Raw genomic sequence first — 23,766 nt, 5'->3', positions numbered from 1 at the left:
ACCTCAACTAAATAACAGTACCATCAATTTAGACTGTGGTCATGTCCATGAGGCTAACTGATGTAGGAGGGCCCGGCCCTTATTATCCTTAGGAATGTGGGCCTGGGCTAACTAAGGAGAGCAGTTGAGCAAGCCAAAGGAAGCAAGCCAATTAGGAACATTCTTTTCTGGTCTCTGCTACACTTCTTGTTTTGGCTTCCCTTGATGTAAGTTAAAATAAACCTTCTCCTTCCCAAGTTACTTTTGGTCAGTGTATCAAAGTTACAGAAAAGCAGACTAGAACACTACAGGCCAGGCCAGAAGCAGGGCCAGTTCACATAGTAGTCAAGAAAAAAATACTGAGAATTTACCACCAGGCTGTACTTTATGTTTGGAGGTCTCTAGCCTTCCTACCTCTCAGCATTCCATACAGGTGAGTTAATGTATTTTGCCTAGTTTTTTTTTTTTTTGGAAGGGAGATGGTTGTGATTTATAGGAAAAAGAAAATGGATGTCTGTACTATATCTAAGGCTCAATTTGTAAATCTTTTAAGTTCATAAAGTATTTTTATTCTCTAGTCTAAACAGTTCAGTTACAAATATATCAGTTTGTGATGACCTCAAATGTGGAAACAAGGGTACCAATAGGTAACTCACTCAAAAGGAAAAACAAAACTATAGGTGGTGCTTTTCTCCTGCAATCTAGTTCTCTGGAGGTTATGGCCATACGACTGCCACACGTTCAAAACTGTGTCTCATAAAACAGAAACAAACAACAACAAAAAGAAAAGCTTATAAACCACCCGGGTATGGAAACAAAAACAGCTGTTAGAATACCTGAGTCAGGAAAATACAAGTGAATTTTCCTTTCCGATTTTTTCAGACTAGCCTTCAATAAAACTTGCACATCTATAAACAATTACAGTCAAAATTTCATTCAGATTCCCCATGTAAACATATATCTACAGCTAAGGCAGTGAATCTCAATTGTTTATCACTGCAGGCCTCTAAGACACATCAACAGATCCTTTGGGCCCAGGTATTCTTGTGTCCATACTTTACAGTGGGGAAAATAGTTTATACCAATGCAGTGTTATTGTCTAGGCACTTTACCTGTGGATGATTCACAGCATCATTCTTAGACAACTGTGCTAAAACATGAATTACGACGCATTAGAGGACAACGTTCTTAACCTAAAATAGACTGAAATTGAAGGGAAGGAACTTACAGATAATTTATTATGGGAAAAAACAGCAACTAAAATAATCAGTAACTTAAAAAGTTCTAATGATGTATAAGCATAACTTCTCTCCTGACAACCATGTAAATTAGAACCATCTACATTGGGCTTCACTACTTTGTCATGGTTTCTTGGACAGCAGGTTTACTGGAAGAAACCTACAGAATTAAAATACTTAGCAAACTTCATTCAAGTATTATTTTATGATTATTTACCTTGTAATTTAAAATTATCTAGTAGGGGACTCGAGGGCAGGCTCAGTGATTAAGAGCACTTACTGCTCAGGCAGAGGACCCAGTTCTGTTCCCAGCACCCACATTAGATGGCTCATAACTGCCTGTAACTCCAGTTCTAAAGGTTTTGGGAAACTTAAACACATGCTGGCAAAATAAGTGCATACACATTAAACAAACATATTATGTTCTGAAGGCTAATAGAAGAAGAGAAATATATACGATATATAAATATGTCTCATTTAGCTGTGTATATAAAGTTTCAAAAAAAGCATCTAGTAGGTTAGTGATAATATAAGTGATAATGTTATATTTCACTTCTGCTATTTTAGAACTCTATTATTTGGTGCATACACATACACATGTAAAACTGAAATTACTACTTGTCCATAAAAATCAAAGAAAGGATTTTCACTTCTGGGTCAAACCCAAAGCACCAACACATTTTTCTAGGGATAGCTCATACTTAGAATCCCTGCTCTGTAGAAGTGGACTACTGACAGACATATTTCACAGTGCTGACGGCTGTGTGAGATTTTGCCAGTGCTACTATGATTTGACACAGTAAATAATTGGTTTTGAAATAACCAAGCTATCCATAGAAACCAGAGTAAGCACAATACTAAGCATATATTTAAAATAGATATTTAACATGCTTGCATGCTCTTTGTTAAGGAGAAACGTGTCACAATGTATTGGAGCAATTTTCTAGGTGACTAAAGTCAAAATGAGGTAAAATTAGTTGTAAACAACGCTTGGCTCACAGATTGCTTCTTTCTACTACTAATTGTCCTCTTGTTTTAGTTACTGGGATCCTGAAACAATGTTGTTAAATAAGAGAGCTGCTAGGCAAACCAACCTTCATAAGTTCAGCTAATTTAATAATGTTTATATTTTCTTTACAGAAAACAATAGTTTTGGTTTCCCTGCTAGATGGTGAACTTTCCAAGTGAAAATGGCTTTGTTCATCTAAAGATGGGGTTTTTGGACCCAAATATGACACCTTTTATGTCTATGTAAAAAGAACAGTCTCTTTTCCTTTTAGTACCACAAACAGAAACAGTATTAAGAATGCCAGCATCATATAATCATTTTGAGGACTCAACAGCAATGTGTAAGTTTCTGGCATGGAGTCATCATAAGTTATCAGGAAATGTTAGCTAATATTTAATTATAGAAGTGATACTTATCAGCCTTTTGTATTCTATAATTCTTAGACTAGGGTCTACAGTTACATACAGTTTTAACTACTACAATTGTTACATTTCTGATAAAGTTATGCTAGTTTTGGAGAGTTGTTAAAATGTTGATGTTCAAATTTCAGTTCTACCATGTAACTACTTTTAAATAAGGGAGCCATCTTAGGGTTGGGAAGAGACTTGGACCTAGAGGGGCTTCCAGGTGCCCAAGGCGAGGTCCCCAGTTAGTTCCTGGGGCAGCTGAAGATAGGGAACCTGAAATGACCCTATCCTATAGCCATACTGATGAATATTTTGCATATCACCACAGAACCTTCATCTGGCGATGGATGGAGATAGAGACAGAGACCCACACTGGAGCACTGGACTGAGCTCCCAAAGTCCCAATGAGGAACAGAAGGAGGGAGAAGATGAGCAAGGAAGTCAGGACCAAGAGGGGTGCACCCACCCATTGAGACAGTGGGGCTGATCTATTGGGAGCTCACCAAGGCCAGCTGGACTGTGACTGAAAAAGCAGGGGATAAAACCGGACTCTCTGAATATGGCGGACAATGAGGGCTGCTGAGAAGCCAAGGACAATGGCACTGGGTTTTGATCCTACTACATGTTCTGGCTTTGTGGGAGCCTAGCCAGTTTGGATGTTCACCTTCCTAGACCAGGATGGAGGGGGGAGGACTTTGGACTTTCCACAGGGCAGGGAACCCTGACTGCTCTTCAGACTTGAGAGGGAGAGGGAGAGGAGTGGGGGGAAAGGGAGAGGAGTGGGGGGAGGGGGGGAGGAGTGGGAGGCTGGGAGGAGGCGGAAATTTTTTTTTCTCAATTAAAAAAAAATATCTGTGTTTCAGTTTCCTAACCTGTAAAATGAGTCTGACACCAGTACCTTCTTCATAGCTTACTGAGGTTGAAATAATACTTATAACGTGCTTAGTATAATGTCCTTTTGCAGGTCAAATTAAAAAATTTGTTAAAAAAATTAATTTGTTAAGTTAAAAAATAAACAAATAAAAAGTCTTAACACCCCTCCAATGACCTTTTAACTTAACAAAATATTTCCTCACAAATTTATCAGAATGGGCAAACCTCCTTATTAGAAATAATGTAACAGCTAAATGTTTCTACTCACATCTTAAAAATTAAGATGAATTAGAGGAATGTTGGGATGTTAGGAAAGGTGTTAATGGGTTTTTCAACACCTACTAAAAATCTGTTAACAAACTATTTTAAAATCATATTATGAAAGCATGGTGCATGGATATACAATCATTTTATTCATTCTGATATCTCTGCATGTATATTTAAAATAATTTATTAATTTTTTGCAGTCTTAATGAGATATGAAATATGCTTATTGTCATATCGTTATGTGTATATTGCACTAAGCAAAAGTGTACACTGATTTCTTTTTTAAAAGTTACTTCAGTAGGTTCTTGATTTATTTCACTGAATAATGCCATTTGGAAAGCTGGTAACAATTTCTTCTATAATATTGAAAGATGAGATTCAGGGCAATTCAGTTATTTATCTTTATAAAGACTTACTACATTTGGATTTCATACAAACACACATACACTACTGCTTGTCTTTTCTTTGTGTGCCCTAAGGGCAGTTAGCAACTTCCACATTTTCAGACAGAATTGAGCTATTTTACCTACAAGTAAAACTAATGTTAAGAATGAAGAATAATGTTAGCTGATGAGGTAGGCATAGTGGAATCTCTATAATCAGATGGTCAAGAAGGGAAGAAAGCAAGGACTGGCTGGCACTGAATCTCTGTCCAAGAGTATATGAGACATGGTGTGAGGGAGTTAATCTTGTTGCCTTTCCTGGGACTGTAATAGGACATGCATAAAGGATCTATTTCCAAGTCAAAAATATTGAAAAGGGCACTAACATTCCAGTTCAGTCACTTCCTTATTAGTGGAGTTAGTCACCACAACTTAACAAGGTACTGTATTACTATAAAATGCTGATATAATCCTGATATCAAATTAACATTTCATCTAAATTGGAATGCAAACATCTGTAGATGCCATGGAATTAGTACTATAGCAGATACAGTGACCTATGAAACTCAGTGTTCAATCTTTCCCTTAAATCCTATTGTATCAAAAACACGCATGTTATTCAAAGAATCAGGGAAGATGAAGATAAACATTTAATAATGAAGGTGATTAAGTTACATATTGATATTGACCTTGCATTTTCATGAAACTATAACAGAAAGAAAAAATGTTCATTTTTAAATGGGCCTCTAGAAATGAAGTTCCTCAACCAGGGTTTTGATTTTCCTCAGTAAATAATGAATGCTCTTTAAAAAAGTAGCAACAATTTTTACTCCTAAGTAATAATACACAATATTCTTAGCAGTTGGACTTGCCTTTTATGGCCTTCCTTTCTTCAATAATTCAAATGTTCCAGGGCCATTCTCTATTTTTTTCTCTGTATACACAAGTCTGTCCATGCACGACAGAATGGAACACACTGTATATATAAATGTGTTTGATTGATTACTGCTCTTCTAAGGTTCAATCCAAACTTTCTACCAGCTAGTCTACTCTGAATCAAAGTGGCCTCTTGTTCCCTCTTCAGCTTCATCTCTAACTACCAATTTTGCTCTTGAATAGGCTGGCTGTCTCTCATCTTGAGATCTTTGTTCAGGATGTTACTCAAAATTGGAACCAGGCTCTAGAGGAAGCTCAGTGATTGCATGGCTCTTCTGAGTTGTGATGATAACAAAAGTAGCCCCATTCACAGGTTATCAAAGAATACTGTTTTTAGATGCCCTTCATATGTTGCTGGAAAGAATAATATGATTTGTCAGCTATTTAAAGGGCTTGGCTGAGACATTTTAGTTTCTTGTAGAGGAAGAGACAAGGAATATGAACTTTGGGAAAGGGAAGGTGGACATTGAAGCTGATGAAACTCTAATCCACAAAGATAAAAACATTTTTTCTAACCTAGTTTTATGAGATTAGGAAAGATAATTTAACATAGTAATCCTGAGGGACAGTTCAAGAATAAAGTTCTTAACTCTTTCACATCTTGCATACTTAGATGTCATACTTTAACAATATGGTAGATTTGATACTTTGAGCATTAAGTTCTATTTCTCCAACTACTAATTCAAGATCTCATAATCTTTTCCATGTATGTACATATTCATGTGTGTGCACTTGAACATGGGCATTTACATGGGGATGCACATGTATGCACACCTGTGGAAGTCAGAGGTTCACTTTGGATGTCCAGAATTCTCTACCTTTTTTGAGGCAAGGTTTCTTACTGAAATTTAAGTTTACCAGTTAGGCTACACTACCTGTCTAGCAAGCCAAGAGATCTTCCTGTCTCCATGGCTCTCCTGTGCTGGAGCTATAGGTGTGTCTTACCATGCCTGACTTTTTTATATGGGTACTAGGGATCTGAACTCTGGTCCCCCTGTTGTATGACAATCACTTTTAGTGACTGTGCTATCTCCCCAGCCCAATTTAGTCTATTTTCAATGGTCAAGTGGAAGTGGAAGCTACAGTTCTATTGTTAAAACAAACTCTATCCTAAGTAGCCTGAAACATGTTGAAGCTTTAAAGGAATGTTATTGACTAACAAGATTTTCAGCTTCTGCATGGTTATTATTCTGGTTTCTCATAATTCATCTGGGATGGATTTAATGGCTTTGCCTTTGACCTTTCAAGTGATGCTCCTTCATTAGAACACTACTACATGCCGATGTGATCATATGGTTTTAGCCCAAAATTCTTTAATGAGCTCTTTATATTACTGTGGGAGTCTCAAAACTCCATTACAAAACTCCTGATCTAACTCTGCCTGCATTTGTAGGTAATGTATTGACTCTTCCTCATACAATGACTCACAGGTTTTCTTTTTAACAAACTAGCAATTCTGAACCTCGTGGAATCCCTGGAACATCTCGTTTGTGATAATTAGCATTTACATTCTCATTAAAATATCACTACTCAAACTTTTCATTCTTGCCTCAACTGCTGCCCATGATGACACTTTTTCTTATTTTTCCCAGAGTATGGTATCTTTCCTTGTTTCTACACTTTTTGCATACTCCCATATATAAGTTAAATTAAATTGGAAATATCAGCATATTTCCCCCATATGTGCTTTTGCATATGCATTTGTGTGTGTGCACATACATGGAAGCCAAAAGTTGTCTTTGAATGTTTTCTTCTACCACCCCCTCCATTCACAATATTTTCAAACATTTATATATTTTATGTTCTTGGTGCTTTGTGTACACATATGTCTGTGTACCATGTATGTGTCTAGGGCCTGCAGAGGCCAGAAGAGAGTGTTGAAACGCCTGGAACTGAAGTTACAGAAGGCTGTGAGCCTCCATGTGGGTGCTGGGAATATAACCCTCATCCTCTGGAAGAGTAGTCAGTGCTCTTAAGCACTGGGCTAGTTTTCTAGCCCCTTTACTTTACTTTTGAGAGGTCACCCACTGAACATGGAACAACTGATCCAGCTGGGTTGTCTAAGCAGTGAGTTCTGAGTATTTTGTGTCTACTTCCCTAGTACTAGGAGTACAGGACTGTGTGGTTACAAATGCCGCTATGCCTGACTTTACCTGTGTGCTAGAAATCTGGATTTGGTCCTCACACTTGTGCAGCAAAGAGATTTCCAACTGAGCCATACCCCCAGCCCCAATCGTGTGCGGTGTCTTGCCAGTTTTCCTAGCTAGCAGAAAGCAGGTGGTCCTTTTGAAGTGTTATCATGAAATATGAAGCATTTGATCTCTAATCTGGATTTCTGGACCTTCCCAAGTATTTATTAACATACAAATCTTAACTACTCTTCTTTATCAATACTGTGCCTATTAAGTTATTTCACTAAATAGGATGTTGCTACAAAATAGGAATACTTTGATCACATGAGTTGTAAAATGAATCAATCCCTAATATTTTTTTTCTGGATGTGAGATTTATTACTGAACATGATTTGGTAGGGTACAGGAGAGCACCATGAAAGCCCTCAGGAGTGTACGGCTCGCCACTTGTCCAGGGGACCACGATTAGGAATATATTTGACCCCACAGCCATCAGGAACGAGTCACTTCTCAGCAACCATGTCTTCAAATTCATCTGCATTAAACTTAGTAAAGCCCCATTTCTTTGAGATGTGGATTTTCTGGCAGCCAGGGAATTTGAACTTGGCTCTACGAAGACTCTCAATCACATGTTCCTTATTCTGCAGCTTAGTGCGGATGGACATGATGACCTAGCCAATGTGAACCCTGGCCATTGTGCCCTGGGGCTTCCCAAAGGTACCACACATGCCTGTCTGGAGCCTACATTGGAGACAGCATTGAGATCAGAGACTTGAATAAGTGCCAGAAAATTGTCTCCAAGGTCCCTTAGGGCAACCCGTACAGGTATCAGGCTGCGTACACTACCAAGGAGGCTGCTGTTTGCAACCATTGCACACCAGGGCCCCAAGGGGAAAGGAACCTGGTCGGCTTAATTAGTTGCAAAAATCCCTAATAATTTTAAGGTCAATTTTTAATGTTAGAGTCTTTTATAAAAATAGTGCAATGGGAAAAAATTGGATTTTAACAACAAAAGTAATTTGCCTTCCAAGAAAAGCTATATGAAAGACTTTTGGAGTTTACTTACATGGTACAGTGTGGTTTCTGGAACTGGTGTGCTCAAGATGTCTTGTCTCAATGCATCCATTTGCAAACTAGGTAGCAGTGAATAGTGAGTTGGACTGTTACTCTTATCACCCTTCTTTTTTGACTTCTTTCCTGTGTCTTTTTTGCTGTTTCTCTGAAACATGTTTTCTTCTTGAGCAATTTTTTCATTGCTCATATAGCGAAGTAGAGAGTTTTCTACATAAAAAGAGAAATACACTGACATAAATATGCAAATATCTGAAGTGTACCATTCTTTCCAAATCGTGCTGTAAGATTCCACTCATTACCTTGATTTAACTTACAATATATGTAGTGATAATAGTAGAACGTAATTATTTGGTATCCTAAGACAATAAGACATATCCTTTGGATTATTTCTTCTGGTCTGAACTCTGGAGTAACTACATCTAAATCGCCTGTAGAACTTAAACTTTAAGCTCTGTATGGGTGGGACTTACACTTTTTAGGAAGCTCCGAGGAAAAGTCTCCTAAACCTTGATGATAAACAATAGCCTCCAATGTTTTGGGTAACATTCTTGAAGAAGTTAAAGCCACATTATAAACTTAGTTCATAGAATCCTTCCTTAAATTAGTAGTCAGCATTTAGTAGTTACTATAAAAATTTCCCACAGGATGTCACTATTGTAAGAAGTCCCAAAGAATCTTAGAGATGGCATATCATAAACATTTTAATTTTTTCTTGATTTGTCCAATAAAATTAATGAGATTAGATACTGAAGCTTGGAAAATGGAATTAATACATGTATGCAAAGGAATCTGACAGTGTCCTTGAACTTCTCAACATTTTTAAATCTCACTCTAAAAAAAAAGTGTTAAGGAGACTTATGAAGCAGACATTTATGCTTGCTTGCCCAGGTGATCTGTGGATGTTTTACAGTTTATTGGATAGAAATGATAAGTAAATGGGTCAACCATACCATAAAGGAAGCCTAGTTTCTAGGAACGGCTTTTGTTTTGTTGTCCATCTACAATTTATGGCTCTTCTGAAAGTAGAAGGAGCATCAGTAGCTGGGCCCATCTTATCTACACTTGGGAAGTCTACTAAGCGGTGAAGGTTTCACTTGCTCCTCCTACTGCTCACCTCAGTAATAGCCTAAGTGAATCTAAAAACTTACTTTGGGTAGATACTTAAAAAGTAGCCCACTCCCAGGTAAGAGAATAACCCTGAACAGCAAAGAACAGAAAAAGCAGAAAGCACCGGTTCCCCCAGTTCTCTGTGGTTTTTGTTAGGAGTCACCGGCCCAGTTTCCACCATACATTTCTTTCCAATCTACGTGCTTCAATGCTCATGATAAGGTTCCATCACATGAGGTTTCATGGACGAAGTCAGCTGCACTGCTGATTAATTGGGACTGATGACAAAACTGGTTCTATTTATTGAACTGAAATGAATTCTTTTATGCAGTTTCACACTTCTGACCTTGCTTCCAAATATAAACTTTCAATTTACAAATCTTCTTCTTTCTCTGTGTAATTATCTGCCTTGAACATCTTAGAAGGCATTCATATAAAACACCCATTACTAATGTTAAGGGGAATCAAATATTGGTCTGGCTTCACTTAGTAGTACTGTCAGTCAATGACAGTAAGTTTTTGCTAACGCCATAGTAATCTATTTTAAAAACATTTAATTTTGCTTTTTGTTCAAATAACCCAGCCTACACTGAAATTCTAGAACACTTACCTCTTCTACTATCTCTCTTCATCTTATTTGGATCTTCATAGTCCCCCACCCAATTATATTCGACTGGCATAGATATAGGTCGTAGCTTGCCTAAACACAGAGAACAAAGTTCACATCACATTGTTTTTCTTCCCCAGGTAGGCTTATACTTTTTATATTTTCAGCTACAGTATACAAAACACACTCTCATATGCAACGTTATGGTTGGCATGTGTGGATGAAGAAAATGTGTGTTTTGAGCCAGAAGGTGAAACTGCCTCTGCGAACTGTCCAGATAATACTAGTTTAAAGTGCTTCTTAGAGTTAATAAAGAATATCCCATGTTTGCTCTCGTTGGAGTCCTGGATAGTAAGGTTATATAATATTTTACAAAGAAGATCACTATTTCCATATTTCTTTTCATTAGTTTAGTAATAGATTTTAGTCTTATTCCATAATGCCTTTAAATCTATGTTATTGCTAGATACTTCTAAGGTAATGGAACCTTGCATTTAACCTTACTTTTAGAAAGAACATTAACTTGCTGTTTCTGATATACTATCACAAACTAACTTAATTTTAACTAAATTATAGCAACATGCACTTGGATATTACCCTGTCTTAGCAATATGTGGATTCTGTTTCATGGCCTTAAACCTAGACCTGCATATTTTGATACAATAAGTATGTCTGTCTAGTTTGTAGAATCAAGTAGTCACTTCTTTGTCCAATTTCTTTCTGGGTCTTTTTCCTCAATAAATACCACTTTAATTTAGTAAGCAGCAGTCATAGCAAAGACTTCACGTAGTAGACCCTGGTAGAACAGTCAAGTATTTTGTTCAACTTAAATTTCCTGAAGTACAGAATAGCCAATGAAAATCAAATCACCCAAAAGTTGACAAAAGATATATATGACAAAAGGTCGTAGTTTAATAAATTCTGAATCAATGAAAACCAGAAATCTATAAAACTTGGATCATAAAAACAAGATATCACAACAATAAAAGTGCATATAAACACTAACTCTATGTCATGTACTTCCTAAGAGTTTTATAAGAATTGGAACATTAAAACCTTATGCTTATTAGGATAAGGTTTACCTTTTTACCATGAGAAAACTGAGACCTGTTAAATAATTTGTCCAAGGAAACACATCTGGTAAATGCCTAATATCAGGATTCAAATCAAGGCATATGAATACCAGCTGTGACATAATTTTTGGTGACATTTACCATTTTCAAAGTACCACTTTATATATTTCTAATGAAACTGCATATAGAATGGCAGATTCAGCAATCTTTTCTCTTTTAATCTTTCAGTTAACCTCTTTCTTCACTGCATGAATTAAATTAGATTTTTGTCAGATAATTAACATGTATTAATTATGAAAACTAAGAGGGTTAATTCTATATATACATGTAGATAGCATATTTAGGTCACATTTACTGTCCTTTACTCTTCTCTTGCTGATCCCTTCTTTTGCATCTCTAGAAGTTACCCTTATAGTTTCATGTCTTTTTTATGTACCAGCCAAAAAAAATTAAGAAATGTAGGAGATTTTAACTCCTCTAGAAAAATACACCAACCTTATACCTTTGAATTATCTATACAGATAAAATTTATTTAGTATATTTTGCTAGGCTATTTTAAAGTCTGAGCATTGACTGGACATGATAAAATTATTAATGAGGCAGCACTGTGGTATTATTTAATCTTTCAAGGCTTGCAACTGCCTTTATAAGTTGTCGCTTATGATTTTAACATTCTTATGTAATTTATCTCTGCTCTTTTTGCACAGTAACAATGAGTGAGATGACGTAGTTCCGTCTATTCTGCCCATCAAGGGTAGGGCGAGCAGGTAAGAAGTCGTCTTTGAAAAATTCCTATTCCATTGCTTTATTGATCAGTTCCCCAAATTTTTCATTTTATAAGTGCTACATTTCCAAGACAGCCACAACTTATTCTTTTAGCATGCATACCAAAACTAATGCAGCTAATAGCACCTTTACATGCCACCAAAATATTGTTTTGAAAAGCAAAAATCTAATAAATAAGAATTATTCATTTACTATCAAATAAACAAACAGTTATGTATTGAAAAATGCGTGTGTTGGTTTTAAAAGCATTAGTAGTCTGGAGTCAAGTATCAACACAAGAAGAGCAGAGACATTTCTCACATAGCATAGGACACGCAGAATGTAGTCATTGCAACTGGGTAATATCTAAGATGCTAACAGAGTTAACCCATTAATTTATGTTTCAGTTGCTAGAGGAACAAATATGTATATGACTTTTATACTGATGATTCTGGAAGTCATTATTTAACTTAATTATACTGTACATTACCAAAACAAAATTGAAGGAAAATACAAAGACTTCAGAAAAGGCCAGAAAGAATTAAAATTCCTTTTTCGAGAAATCAGATGTGCTGGTTGATTTTTGGAAACCTTCACAAACCTAGACATATCTGAGAAGAGAGAATCTTAATTGAGAAAATGTCTCCATAAGAGTAGCCTATAGGCAAGCCTGTGTTTTGTTTTTATTTGGAGGGAGGGCTGATGATTGATGTGAAAAAGTTTAGCCCAGTGGTGCCATCCCTGGGCAGGTGGTTCTGTGGAATATAAGAAAGCACACTGAGTAAGTAAACCATTAAGCAGTTTTTATTAGTGGCCCATTCTTCTATCCCTTTTTCCATGACCTGATTTACCTGTAGGATGGGCTATGAGGGACATATATGTTAGTTGAAATGAAAAGTTGCTTTTGGTTATAGTGTTTGATCACAGCAATAGAAATCAGGGTTGTGTTATTATTATAAATCCAACAATGAAAATTTAAAATAAATATTTAAAAAATAGGTAGACATTGACTTAGGTAAAACTAAATAATTTTGCTTGTCAATATTAGTTTTTTTTTCTTTTGGGACAGGGTTTCTGTGTGTAGCCTGTCTCTCCCAAAAGTCTCTCTGTAGACCAGGCTGTCCTCAAACTCAGAGATCTGAGTGCTGGAATTAAAGGTGTGCACCACCACTGCCCAACCTCAATGTTACTTTAAAATGTCCTCTTCCACTAAAATATAGAAACAGATTTATTTTCATGAGATACTAAGTTCAAATGGTAAAAGAACTTTATAGTTGTAGTGTACTTAAGTATATACTGTGATTTATGCATATATTTTAAGATCATATACTTAAGAATTCAACAAAAACATTGGCTCACAAAATTAAAACACATTTGATCTACCATTACATAAATGTTTATAAATCTATAAAAACTACTGTGGAAAATGTACTATCTTTACATAGCAGTGCATTAAGTTTTGAGGATGCAGTTAGTATTATTATTTTATGAGAAAAATTACAGAGAGAACTGCCGTCAAGAAAGGAAAACTACAGCTCCTCTAAATTTTTTTTGTTATTCACTACCTCTTAGAGTAAAATGTTATTTCTAAAAGGATAGGGCATCTGTTACTTCTGGAGTTCACTTTGAATCTTATCCAGGAGCCTGGTCACACTTCTGCATTAATACCTTATCGTCTAACCAATGCTTTGTTATTTAGATGTGCTGTACATCTGGAGTTTTCTAACTGGCATCATTATAGTAGCTGGGGTTGTACTTTTTATTGTAGTCTAGTAAGTGTGAATAAATATTTTGTGGTTTGACTGAATATTATTTCAAGATTAATGGCAAGCAGCCTTTAAAAATATGAACTATGTTTAACTGAAAACTCCCCACAAATGGGATATGATTTTCTAATGTTAAGATTATAGGTAACAATAGAGTAGTTTATAACGATGTATCTAAATTATTCTGAGGTAAAATTTACTAAAAAGATAATAGCTTCTTTAACACTAGTACATATAATTGCTTAAAAATAAATGCCTTTATTAGGTGATATTAAAAATACTAGAATGCCAAATGACAGAATGATTTGCTCAACCTGTTGTATTCCCTTAGCATCATTCCCGATACCTTTGGTATATATACAATGCTTACTATACTATATTGTTGCTGTCTACGTAGATGTTGCTCTACTTCCTCTCAGTAACCAGATCTTACATAGCTTTGTTATGACTATCCATCACAGGTTCAGAGATGGCATTCATAAAAGGATGTCACATAGTAAGGAAACCACAAGTCATCAGATTGCTCATTTGAACTTATTGCCTCTCACCCTAAAGGCATTAAAGAGAATGCCTTAAAGCAACCCTATAATCCACCAACCCAGCACTTTGTTAGCTTTCTCTATTTCATCAAAATCACCATCAGAAAGCTGCTTTAGATGACCAACCTCCAATTCTTCTCCATATCCTCTCTTGAATGCTTGCTTTGCCTTACTACTCCACCAAAACATCTACTACAAGGACACTAGGACTTCCACATTGCTAACTTGAACTCAGTTTAGACCTCTTGACCTTTCTGCTGTGTCTGCAGCATTGGTGATAGATTATTCTTTCTTTGAAATGCTGTTCATACTCCCCCCCAGGGGTCTGTCCCTCACGTTTTACTCTCTTTTCTCTCTAAATTCACATGTATCATTCAGAAGTAAGCAGAGACACCTACTTCTTCCATGACATAATTCTTGTTCATTTCTTCTTGTTCTTCATGATATACCAACTTTGTTCAAATAAGTAGTGATTTAGTTGAATGGTTTATGTCTTTCTTTTAGGGAAATTAAATATAAATTTAATGAGAAAAAACACGCCTCTGCTGTAGTGTACTCTTTCTTTACTTGCGGTATTCCCATACTCTGAATAGTGCCTTAAATGCAACAACTGTTCTGTACTTTTAAGCAGCTTGTTAAAAACAAAACAAAACAAAATAACAACAAGGGGTTTCTTCATGCACTGGACCCGACCATCTATGCTCTAAATCACACCTCAGTGTTTGTATTTTCATAGCTTTGTTCCTCTTCCTTTCTTTCCCATCCATCCAAGGTAGTATATCACTCTGGTCCATGCACTACATTTGAAACAATTTTAAAAGATTTTTATTTGTATGTCTGTGTGAGAGTCTGTCATGGGCATGGATATACACACACACACAACTCTGGAAGAGCAGAAGTACTCTTAATCACTTCATTATTTAAAAAAAAAGGCCAAATTGAGCTTTACAAAGCTGCCTGGTAGGCAAGTCAGAACTACAAGTCCTTGTTCCTGGTTTATCTTCTAAAAACGTTTCCATGGGTAGCATGTCCGTTGAAACACCAGTGAGCTGCTTTCTTTTCCAATTTTACCATTCTCCCTTTCCTCCCTCCACACACAAATCATTAGGTTTCAGGATAATAAATAGCACCTGGGAAGCAATATTCTTTTCATAGTTGGCAAAAGTTAAAAAAAAAACGTGCAGAGAAACTCTCCAAAAGTCTGACTTATTACTTAATTCTCACAGGAAAGTTACATATATACACATCTGTTCTAAATATTTTAGCCAATAATTTGATGAAAACGAGTATAGTAAGGAATGCTTAAGCAATAAGCATGCTATGTAAACCCATCAAACTCTGCACATACCAGACACAAAAATTACTTTCAGATGGTTGACTGCATCTCTAGGAAAACATCCTGGGGTTATTTAAGGTAAAGAAACACACATTTGAAGAGAAAGAAAATCTGAATTAATGGAAAGTCAGTAATTTTTCTGAAGGAGAATGAAAACATATGTGGATCTAATAAAATAAGTAAGGGTGAGTGCTTTCATATTCAGTGTTACATTTAAAAATTTTGTTTTTAGGTAAAACACCTTGGGAAAAAGTGGTTTGTAAGTATTTCAACAGGCTATTTGTTTAAGAATAGTTTATAATAACAAGTATAAATAATAAAAATCCAATATAAACTTTGAATTTGTTACTATTTTCAGTTTCACTGATGAGAGACAAAAAACAATTGCAATATTTTTTTTCTAAAAATAAGTCACATCTCATTGTGCTGTGTTCAGTTGATATCCCTTGGAGGCTTGCTGTTTCCTGAAGGGAAATGGAGGAGCAGTGGATCTGGGGGAGAGGGGAGGAGGTTGGGTCTGGGATGAGTGGAGGGAGGAGAGGATGTGGTTCAGATGTATTTGAGAGAAGAATAAATAAAGAGAAAAAAGTCTCATCTTGTTTGTTTTCCTACTGCTTTATAAAAGTGATGTAGACTTATATATATATACACAAATGAGGAGTGATGTAAGTGAAGGAGACAGTGGTAAACAATCATGGTCATTTTAATGCTTAATTACTAGGCTATTTTTAAATCAAATTACCTTTTATAAAGGTAATTCTAGCAAGAGGAGGGATATGTGTGCGTTGTGTGTGTATAATTAATTTGAGTTCGCCATGTAGTCAGATGAATTTGAGAAGTCAGTATTTCTTATCTTAATGTTTGCTCCTATACAGCGACAATCACATGAGAGTTGTGGAAGGAATGAGGAAGGATTAGGATATTTTCAATACTAAGTGGCAGAAGAAGTCTGGTCCCTCCTTTGAATATTGTAGAACATGGAGTAAAACAGGATTTGATAAATACATTGGCCTCTTGCTACACTCAGCTTTAATACAGATATCAACAATCTGGAGTGTTTAAGCTGAATTCCAAGCCTTTTAGTGTTTCCCAAATGTGTTCTATTAAGCATTTGCTCCACTGGAAAGTTAATACTATTTTGTGACCCAAAGAAACAAAGACTCATGTACAAATGCATTAGAGAAACACTGGATATAGTCCAAATGCAAGAAGGCATTCAACACAGTTTGCATTTATTAATCTACAAGAGGAGTAAAAAATATGATTATACCATAGTCTTATTTAACTACGTAACTTTTCTTAAATGGATTTTCAAAACCAGAGATTTATAGAAAATTGTCAAGAAAATGTCAGATTACTTAGTTCACATTTGTGATTTGAAAGCTAACACTAACAGCTTTATCTATATGTTAGCAACTGTTGCTTGTTACATTTGCAATAAGAGAAAATGCACTCCGATTTTAGCCAGGGAAATAATGTATCATATCTAGCTCCAGAGGATATTATGGTTAGTTTGTTTAACTGTGGGGGCAGAATAGATAATTACAGACACTTACAATCACATACTATTTTTGATCAGAGAATATGCTAATCATGAATAAATGTAGGTATATATTTCCAAAGGGCTAATTCCCTAGGCTCTTTTAACTAAAAAACAAACAAATAAAAAACAAGACAATGATCTCTGTATTATATAAGTTCTCTAAGTTTGATTTTTTTCTAGTATCTATTTCTGTGAATTGGTTGTTAAGGTAGTCAGGGTTTCTCACCAACAACATTCTGGCCTTCTTACGTTTGGATACAGTATGGTACATTGCAGCGATGCAGATTAGCAACCTTATCTTCTCCTTGATGTACTGGGTAACATTAATAACCTGCATCCTGCCATGCTTTGTGATGCCAATGGAAGGCCTGCCACTTTCTGAATGGAGATGCAGGAGGAGTAGATAGATGCTGGGGGTGGGGGTAGAAGGGAGGCAGGGGAGGGAACTGGAGGAGAGGAGGGAGAGGAAACTGCGATTGTGATGTAAAGTAAATAAAAAAATTTAATTAACAAAAAAGATGGTATTCAAAAAAGACCCTGTACCCTTTATTATGCCATTATTACAAAGACAAAATTAGCTAAGAAATTGTCAAATGTCTTCTGATGGGTATGACTCCCTCCAGGTGAGAAATGCTGTTACTTTCTGTTCTTGGCTTTTCCATTCTGTCTGTACAGGGAGCACCATTTCATATGGACCACATTATTCCACTGATAGTCATGTGAAGGTGTTGTTATTCTTTTGAAAAGAGAACTAAATAACCATTCTGAACAGCTATCTTTACATTATTTTTTTTCTGTATATTAATGCTCTGGAACCTATTGAAAGTCTCCCTTTCTTTACTATTTTATCTAATAGCTGTTTCCTTGAATGCTTGCAAAACAAACCTTTCTTCCAAGGGCCCATGTCTTTCAGAGTTTCCAACACTTTTATTTATTTCCCACATCATTTTATCCTTTTATCCTGTCTAAGACTTCAATAGTTGGCTATTGCTTTAGTAGAGAGACCAAATATGAAGATATACCTTTACTGTTTTAATCCTTTATTTACTAGGTCCTATAACAGGGAGGACATTAAGTGCTAAAATGATTCAAAAGCAGATGAAATTCTTCGGCACATTTTATTTATGAGCAGCAACCACTTACCAAGCCATTTAGATACCATTTCTTTTCTTTTTTTCTTTCTTTTTGGTTTTTCGAGAGAGAGAGTTTCTCTGTGTAACAGCCCTAGCTGTTCTGGAACTAGCTCTGTAGACCATGCTGGCCTCAAACTCACAGAGATCCGCCTATCTCTGCCTCCCAAGTGCTGGGATTAAAGGTGTGTGCCACCACCACCCATCTAGGTACCATTTCTTAAGAACATCAAATGAGAAAAACATTGTGCTAAGTGACAAACATATGTAAGCTAATGTTTAGTTCTTACAGATATAGTAATAGTACTGCTATTCTGTTTTTCCAGACGAAATCCTGAGGTGTAAGTGTAGCCTCTATTAAGCTCAAGTTCAAGTATAGCCAAGCTCGGACACCAACACAAGCAACCTGACTTTGAAACTAATGTGCTTTAATAACTTTATCAACAAAGCTATAGAAATTGACAAAGAGAGCCTTCCCTAGATGATTACTCTAATTCTCATAATAGGAATATACTTTCTTATTTTTATCCATTAGTTACATGGTCTCTAATCACAGTTAGCTTGATGCTAAAAACCATTCTGTGAAGCTCCCCAAAGTAGAATATTTATACTTTTTTCAAAAAGTCCAAAAAGAATAATAATTCCTGTGAGCATAGTATATATCTCACATTTCTCCTTCATTAAATTCTATGATTACTCCTTTGGGAATAGTATTTCTTACTAGAATATATAGATAGATCTTCTGTGGACAGTACAACTTTTTTTCCTCTCTAGAATAGCTAATGAAATAAACCAAATTTTTACTTTCAAAGGAAGTTATTTATAATGGAAAGTGACAAGAAAGAGAGAAGCCAGCTATTCAGAAATGAAAGAAATATAAATGAATTCTGTGTATTTAAATCTTTAAGAATTTAGAAAAAAATGCTTAAGTTATAATTTGGTGTCTTCAAAGAGAATAATTTTTAATAAAAAAAGTAAGGCAATGGAGCCGGGCGGTGGTAGTGTACACCTTTAATCCTACCACTTGAGAGGCAGAGGCAGGCGGATCTCTGTGAGTTCAAGGCCAGCCTGGTTTTTTTAAAAAAAAGAAAGGCATTGGAGTAAGTATGACAACAAACTTTGAAATGTACAGATATCATTCTTATTTCCCAAGTAGTAGAACTTGCCCCTTCACCATATGACAATAGATCATTAAAGCCATTTACTATTTAGGTGACTAAAAGAGAGGAAATATTTGATTTTCTTTTATCAGTGAAGTTGAAAATGTCAAGGTATAATATTCTAGACACTAAGTTTACTCAATGCACAAACATTTATGAGAATAATGTCCAAAATACTATACACATTCATTTATATGCTTTTGATGAGGAGTTAGATTTTCAACCAATGAGAAAAGGTCTGGGTTTCCATTTCCCAGCTCACATGGTTCTTGAGATATTTTAAATTATTTCCCTTCTGTTCCTACGAAATTTGACTTCCTGTGGCCACAAAGGGGTTCAGCCAATTGTGCCTACTCTTTAACTGAATTTGTTACGTAGAAATGTAACTGTAACGGTGTTCTTTCATGAAACAGAAGGGGCATGGAATCCACTAGCAGAGGAAGCTGGTGGAAAATAGTTCTGCTCTGAAAAGTTGCCAAGCAACTGATTTTTATTAAACTGAACCTTTCCATTTGAAGCCTGGGAAGATGAAACCAATTGTTAATGTGATTTAATTCTATTTTCCTTTAATTTTGTAATGACAATAATGAAAATTAATATCTAATATACTGGGTACTGAGGCAATTTACAGTGCATTGTCATTAAACTCTCACAAAAACTCTATGAGGCAGAAATCATCTTCATTAAATAAATGAGAAAAGTGAAGCATAAAGTTGTATGCCTTCAGGGTCATTCTGGAGTAGTCAGGTGATAGATAGGATCTGGGGACACAGTTGGTACTACAGAGAATAATAGTAAATCCCAATTGACATTGGTTTTATAAATAGATCTACTTTTGCATATAATCTGAAATTATTTTGGTTTTTATTGTTAGTAAAATGAAACCTTTTACCCCGGTTTAAAAGGATAAGCCACACCATTGTTCCTTACCCACAATATAGGAAGCTTTTTAAAAAGCTGTCAGGGCCATGTTTATATAAATACATGTTTATTGTTGGTGAGTAGATACAAAATAACATATAAGCTAAGACATAAAATTAGGACTACTTCTGCTTGCTTGAAATAAAATTCGAGTTTGGAAAGACTAATGAAATGTTTTAAAATGATTTTTTCTAGAGTTTTTGAGAATTCCTTTTTAATCATATATGGCAAGCTCTCATCACTGATAGGGTCAACAAATATCCATAGGTAGTTCATCTCAGCTCATTACTTAGTAGCTGTGCGAACTATTTAATTTCTTTGCAGTTTAGATTTTTTTCATGTACAGATATACTATTGTTGGGAGGCTTAAGTGGACTAAGCCCTTTTCAGTACAGAATGGGATGGCCAAGATGAGGTAAGGAGAGCGAGGCAGACCAAGGAAAAGGATATCTTTTTAATTTTTTTCCACTTTTGTACATTACTGATTTTTGTTGAGCTCTACATTTTTCTCTGCTCCCCTCCCATCCTCTTCCCTCGCCTTCAACCCTCTCCCAGGGTCCCCGTGCTTCGAATTTACTCAGGAGATCTTGTCTTTTTCTACTTCCCATGTAGATTAGATCTGTGTATGTCTCTATTAGGGTCCCCATTGTTGTCTAGGTTCTCTGGGATTGTGATTTGTGGGTGGTTTCCTTTGCTTTATCTTTAAAAACCACTTATTTTGAAAGAGGGAGCCATTATGGGGCTAGCAAGAAATCTAGCACTTGGGAAATTCAAAGGAATCCACAAGGTTGACCCCAGCTAAGAATCTAAGCAATAGTGGAGAGGGTGCCTGAACTGCCCTTGCCCTGTAATCAGATTGATGATTACCTTAATTGTCATCATAGAACCTTCATCCAGTAACTGATGGAAGCAGATGCAGAGATTCAGAGCAAAACACTGGGCCCAGTTCCCAAAGACCAGTAGAAGAGAAGAAGGAGCAATAATATGAGCAAAGGGGTCAAGACCATGATGGGGATACCCACAGAAACAGCTGACCTGAGCTAGTGGGAGCTCACTAATTAGACTGACAGTCGAGAACCTGTATAGGCCTAAAGTAGGCCCTCTGAAGGTGAGTGACAGTTGTGTGGCTGGGGCAGTCTGTAGGATCATTGGCAAAGGGACCAAGATTTATCCCTAGTGCATAAACTGGATTTTTGTAGCCTATTCTTCTTGGAGGGATACCTTGCTCAGCCTAAATACAGTGGGGAGAGCCTTGGTCCTGTCTCAAGTGATGTGACAGACTTTGTTGACTCCCCACGGGAGGCCTCACCCTCTCCAGAAAATAGGGATGAAGTGGCGGAATGTGGGGGAGCTAGAGGAGGGGAAGAAGAGGGAACTGGAATTGGTATGTAAAATAAAAAAATGTTGTTTTAAAAATAATTTTAAAAGTTATGTTAAAAATATAAATGCTTATTCTTATGACAAAGAAGCACATGCACAGACAAACACAAATGATTGTAAGCGCTCATGTTCTTTTCATTTCTTTATTCTTATCACTATTTGTGTGTGTGTGTGTGTAGGGGTTTGTGTATGTGTCGTGGTACATGTGTGGATGTACCATGAGGTCCCATGTAGAGCTTCTGGGAGTTGTATTCTAGCTTTTCAGTGGGTTGCAGGGCCAAACTCCAATTGTCAGGCTTGCACAGCAAGCACTTTTTACCCATGGAGACACTTTGCCGACCTTGGTTTCTATTCTTTTTTTTTAAATGTTATGATTATTTTATTAACGGTCTTAAATAAATCATTTTTATATGGTGACTACAAGGAACTAGTTATAAATTTATTGTCCTTTACTATAAAGTTTTCTTCCAAAATATAAGTAATGTAGACACAGGAGTTTAAAAGATGTAAAAAGTTGGTACTGTTTGCCAGGAACTTTTCGAATAACTTTATTTATATCATTTTATTTACTCCTTGTAATTAAAAGAGGAGTAACTATTATTTCTTTTTTTTATTCTTAAGGCAACTGTTTGGCAAAACTTTACATATATAACTTTACCAAATAGCTGTAAGAAAATTAAGCATGTATAAGAAGATATAAGCTGTCTTTTGGGAACAGAGGATGGAGCAGGTTGTACTAATTAGGAAGGATCTTGCCTTTTCCCAAAGTGTATGTTCCTCACTTTTAAGGATTAATTTGACACTGGACAGGGAAAAAGCATAGACTTCCAATTAAATCCATTCATTTTACATTTCAGGCATCTTCACAGGCAAATATTGGAGATACACTGTATCAATTTCAACTGTGACTGTGTTATCTTCTTGATCATACAAAGAAAATGAAGAGTCAACAATAAAAATCCTAACAGTAATTCTATGCCCTAAATAAGGTTTGTCCTTTCTAGTTAACAGTTTCTTCTACTCAAAGACAAGATCAATCACTTAAACTTCTTAGAAGAATATAAAATCTGACACTATTTTCCTCAGAAAAGCCTATCTAAATGCTTCTTTAAAAATCCTCAAGGATTGCTGGGCGGTGGTGGTACACACCTTAAGTTCCAGCACTTGGGAGGCTGAGGTAAGGAGGATCTCTGAGTTCAAGGACAGCCAGGGCTACAAGAGCTAGTTCCAGGACAGGCTACAAAGCAGCACAGAGAAACCCTGTCTTGAAAACAACAACAAAAAAATCCTCGAGGATTAAATCAATGATTTTATTTCAAAGAAATCATGTTAGTTATAAGCATTTATACTTATAAAACTCTTGACTTAATTTATCACCTATCAGAGAAGAAATACATGTGATTCTACAATTTTCATATGCCATTCTGAGTTAAAATCTTTACTAGTCATTAGAAAATATAGAAAACTTTCTAATATTATGCCTGAAATTGTTAGTAGTCTACTCAGAAGTACATGATGACACTGATGGATTTTAACAATTGGAGAGGGATCCAGTAATCTCACCACTCCAAATCTCTTAAAGGGAATCAAAAAACTCCGGGAAGATGTGTATCCTTATATAAACCAGAGAAGAAGAAACTCTTACCATAGGTCGGTGTGCTTTCTCGTCTTCCTTGACTACTTGATCGTCCTTTTTCATATTCATAGCAATACAAGACGGTATCTTCTTCCACGATGTTAAACCTCTTTCGATATTCCTGATCCAGAAATGAGTTTGGGGATTCAGATCCCTTATGAACTGGCTTGCCCACCATATGTCCTCTGAGGTCTTCACAAGGAAGGTTTCCCTTTTCGTCCCTAAAGCAATGTGAAGGTAGAGGAGATGGGTGTAGCATTAGGGCCATACAAAATTAGAGGGACCTTAAAATACAAATAATACCATTCCTTTACAATGTATTTTCAGATTTTTATAAGATTTCTTTGAGAATTATAGGGTTAGTTAAAATTATTCCTATTTTGTCTCAAATAAGAATGAGGCCCAATGGTTAAATAAATTGCCTCAATGTCATACAGATAATAAATGCCAGTTAGAAATACAAACTTCTGCTCTAGTTCATTTTCACTGTGTCATGTCATAGGAA

General features: G+C 36.0%; 1 protein-coding gene and 1 non-coding gene across 2 annotated transcripts in view; both read right to left on the bottom strand.

Moving 5' to 3' along the window:
- LOC121441317 (connector enhancer of kinase suppressor of ras 2-like) overlaps window positions 1-23,766 on the bottom strand; it is a 177,739-nt gene that overhangs the window by 65,303 nt on the left and 88,670 nt on the right. Inside the window, exons 11-13 of the mRNA XM_041642450.1 lie at window positions 23,271-23,482; window positions 10,016-10,105; window positions 8,291-8,505 (exon numbers count right to left, since the gene is read on the bottom strand). Of these exons, the coding sequence (XP_041498384.1) occupies window positions 8,291-8,505; window positions 10,016-10,105; window positions 23,271-23,482 (517 nt within the window). The remainder of the gene's footprint in view (window positions 1-8,290; window positions 8,506-10,015; window positions 10,106-23,270; window positions 23,483-23,766) is intronic.
- LOC121441369 lies at window positions 8,014-8,148 on the bottom strand. Its single transcript, XR_005973454.1, has one exon. It is a non-coding gene; the product is annotated as a small nucleolar RNA SNORA70 (small nucleolar RNA).

Source organism: Microtus oregoni, unplaced genomic scaffold, assembly GCF_018167655.1.
Source record: "Microtus oregoni isolate MIOR12 unplaced genomic scaffold, Mior012 000074F_ref0000038, whole genome shotgun sequence".
Classification (NCBI taxonomy): Eukaryota; Metazoa; Chordata; class Mammalia; order Rodentia; family Cricetidae; genus Microtus; species Microtus oregoni.
This window is presented reverse-complemented; position numbering and strand designations above follow the sequence as displayed.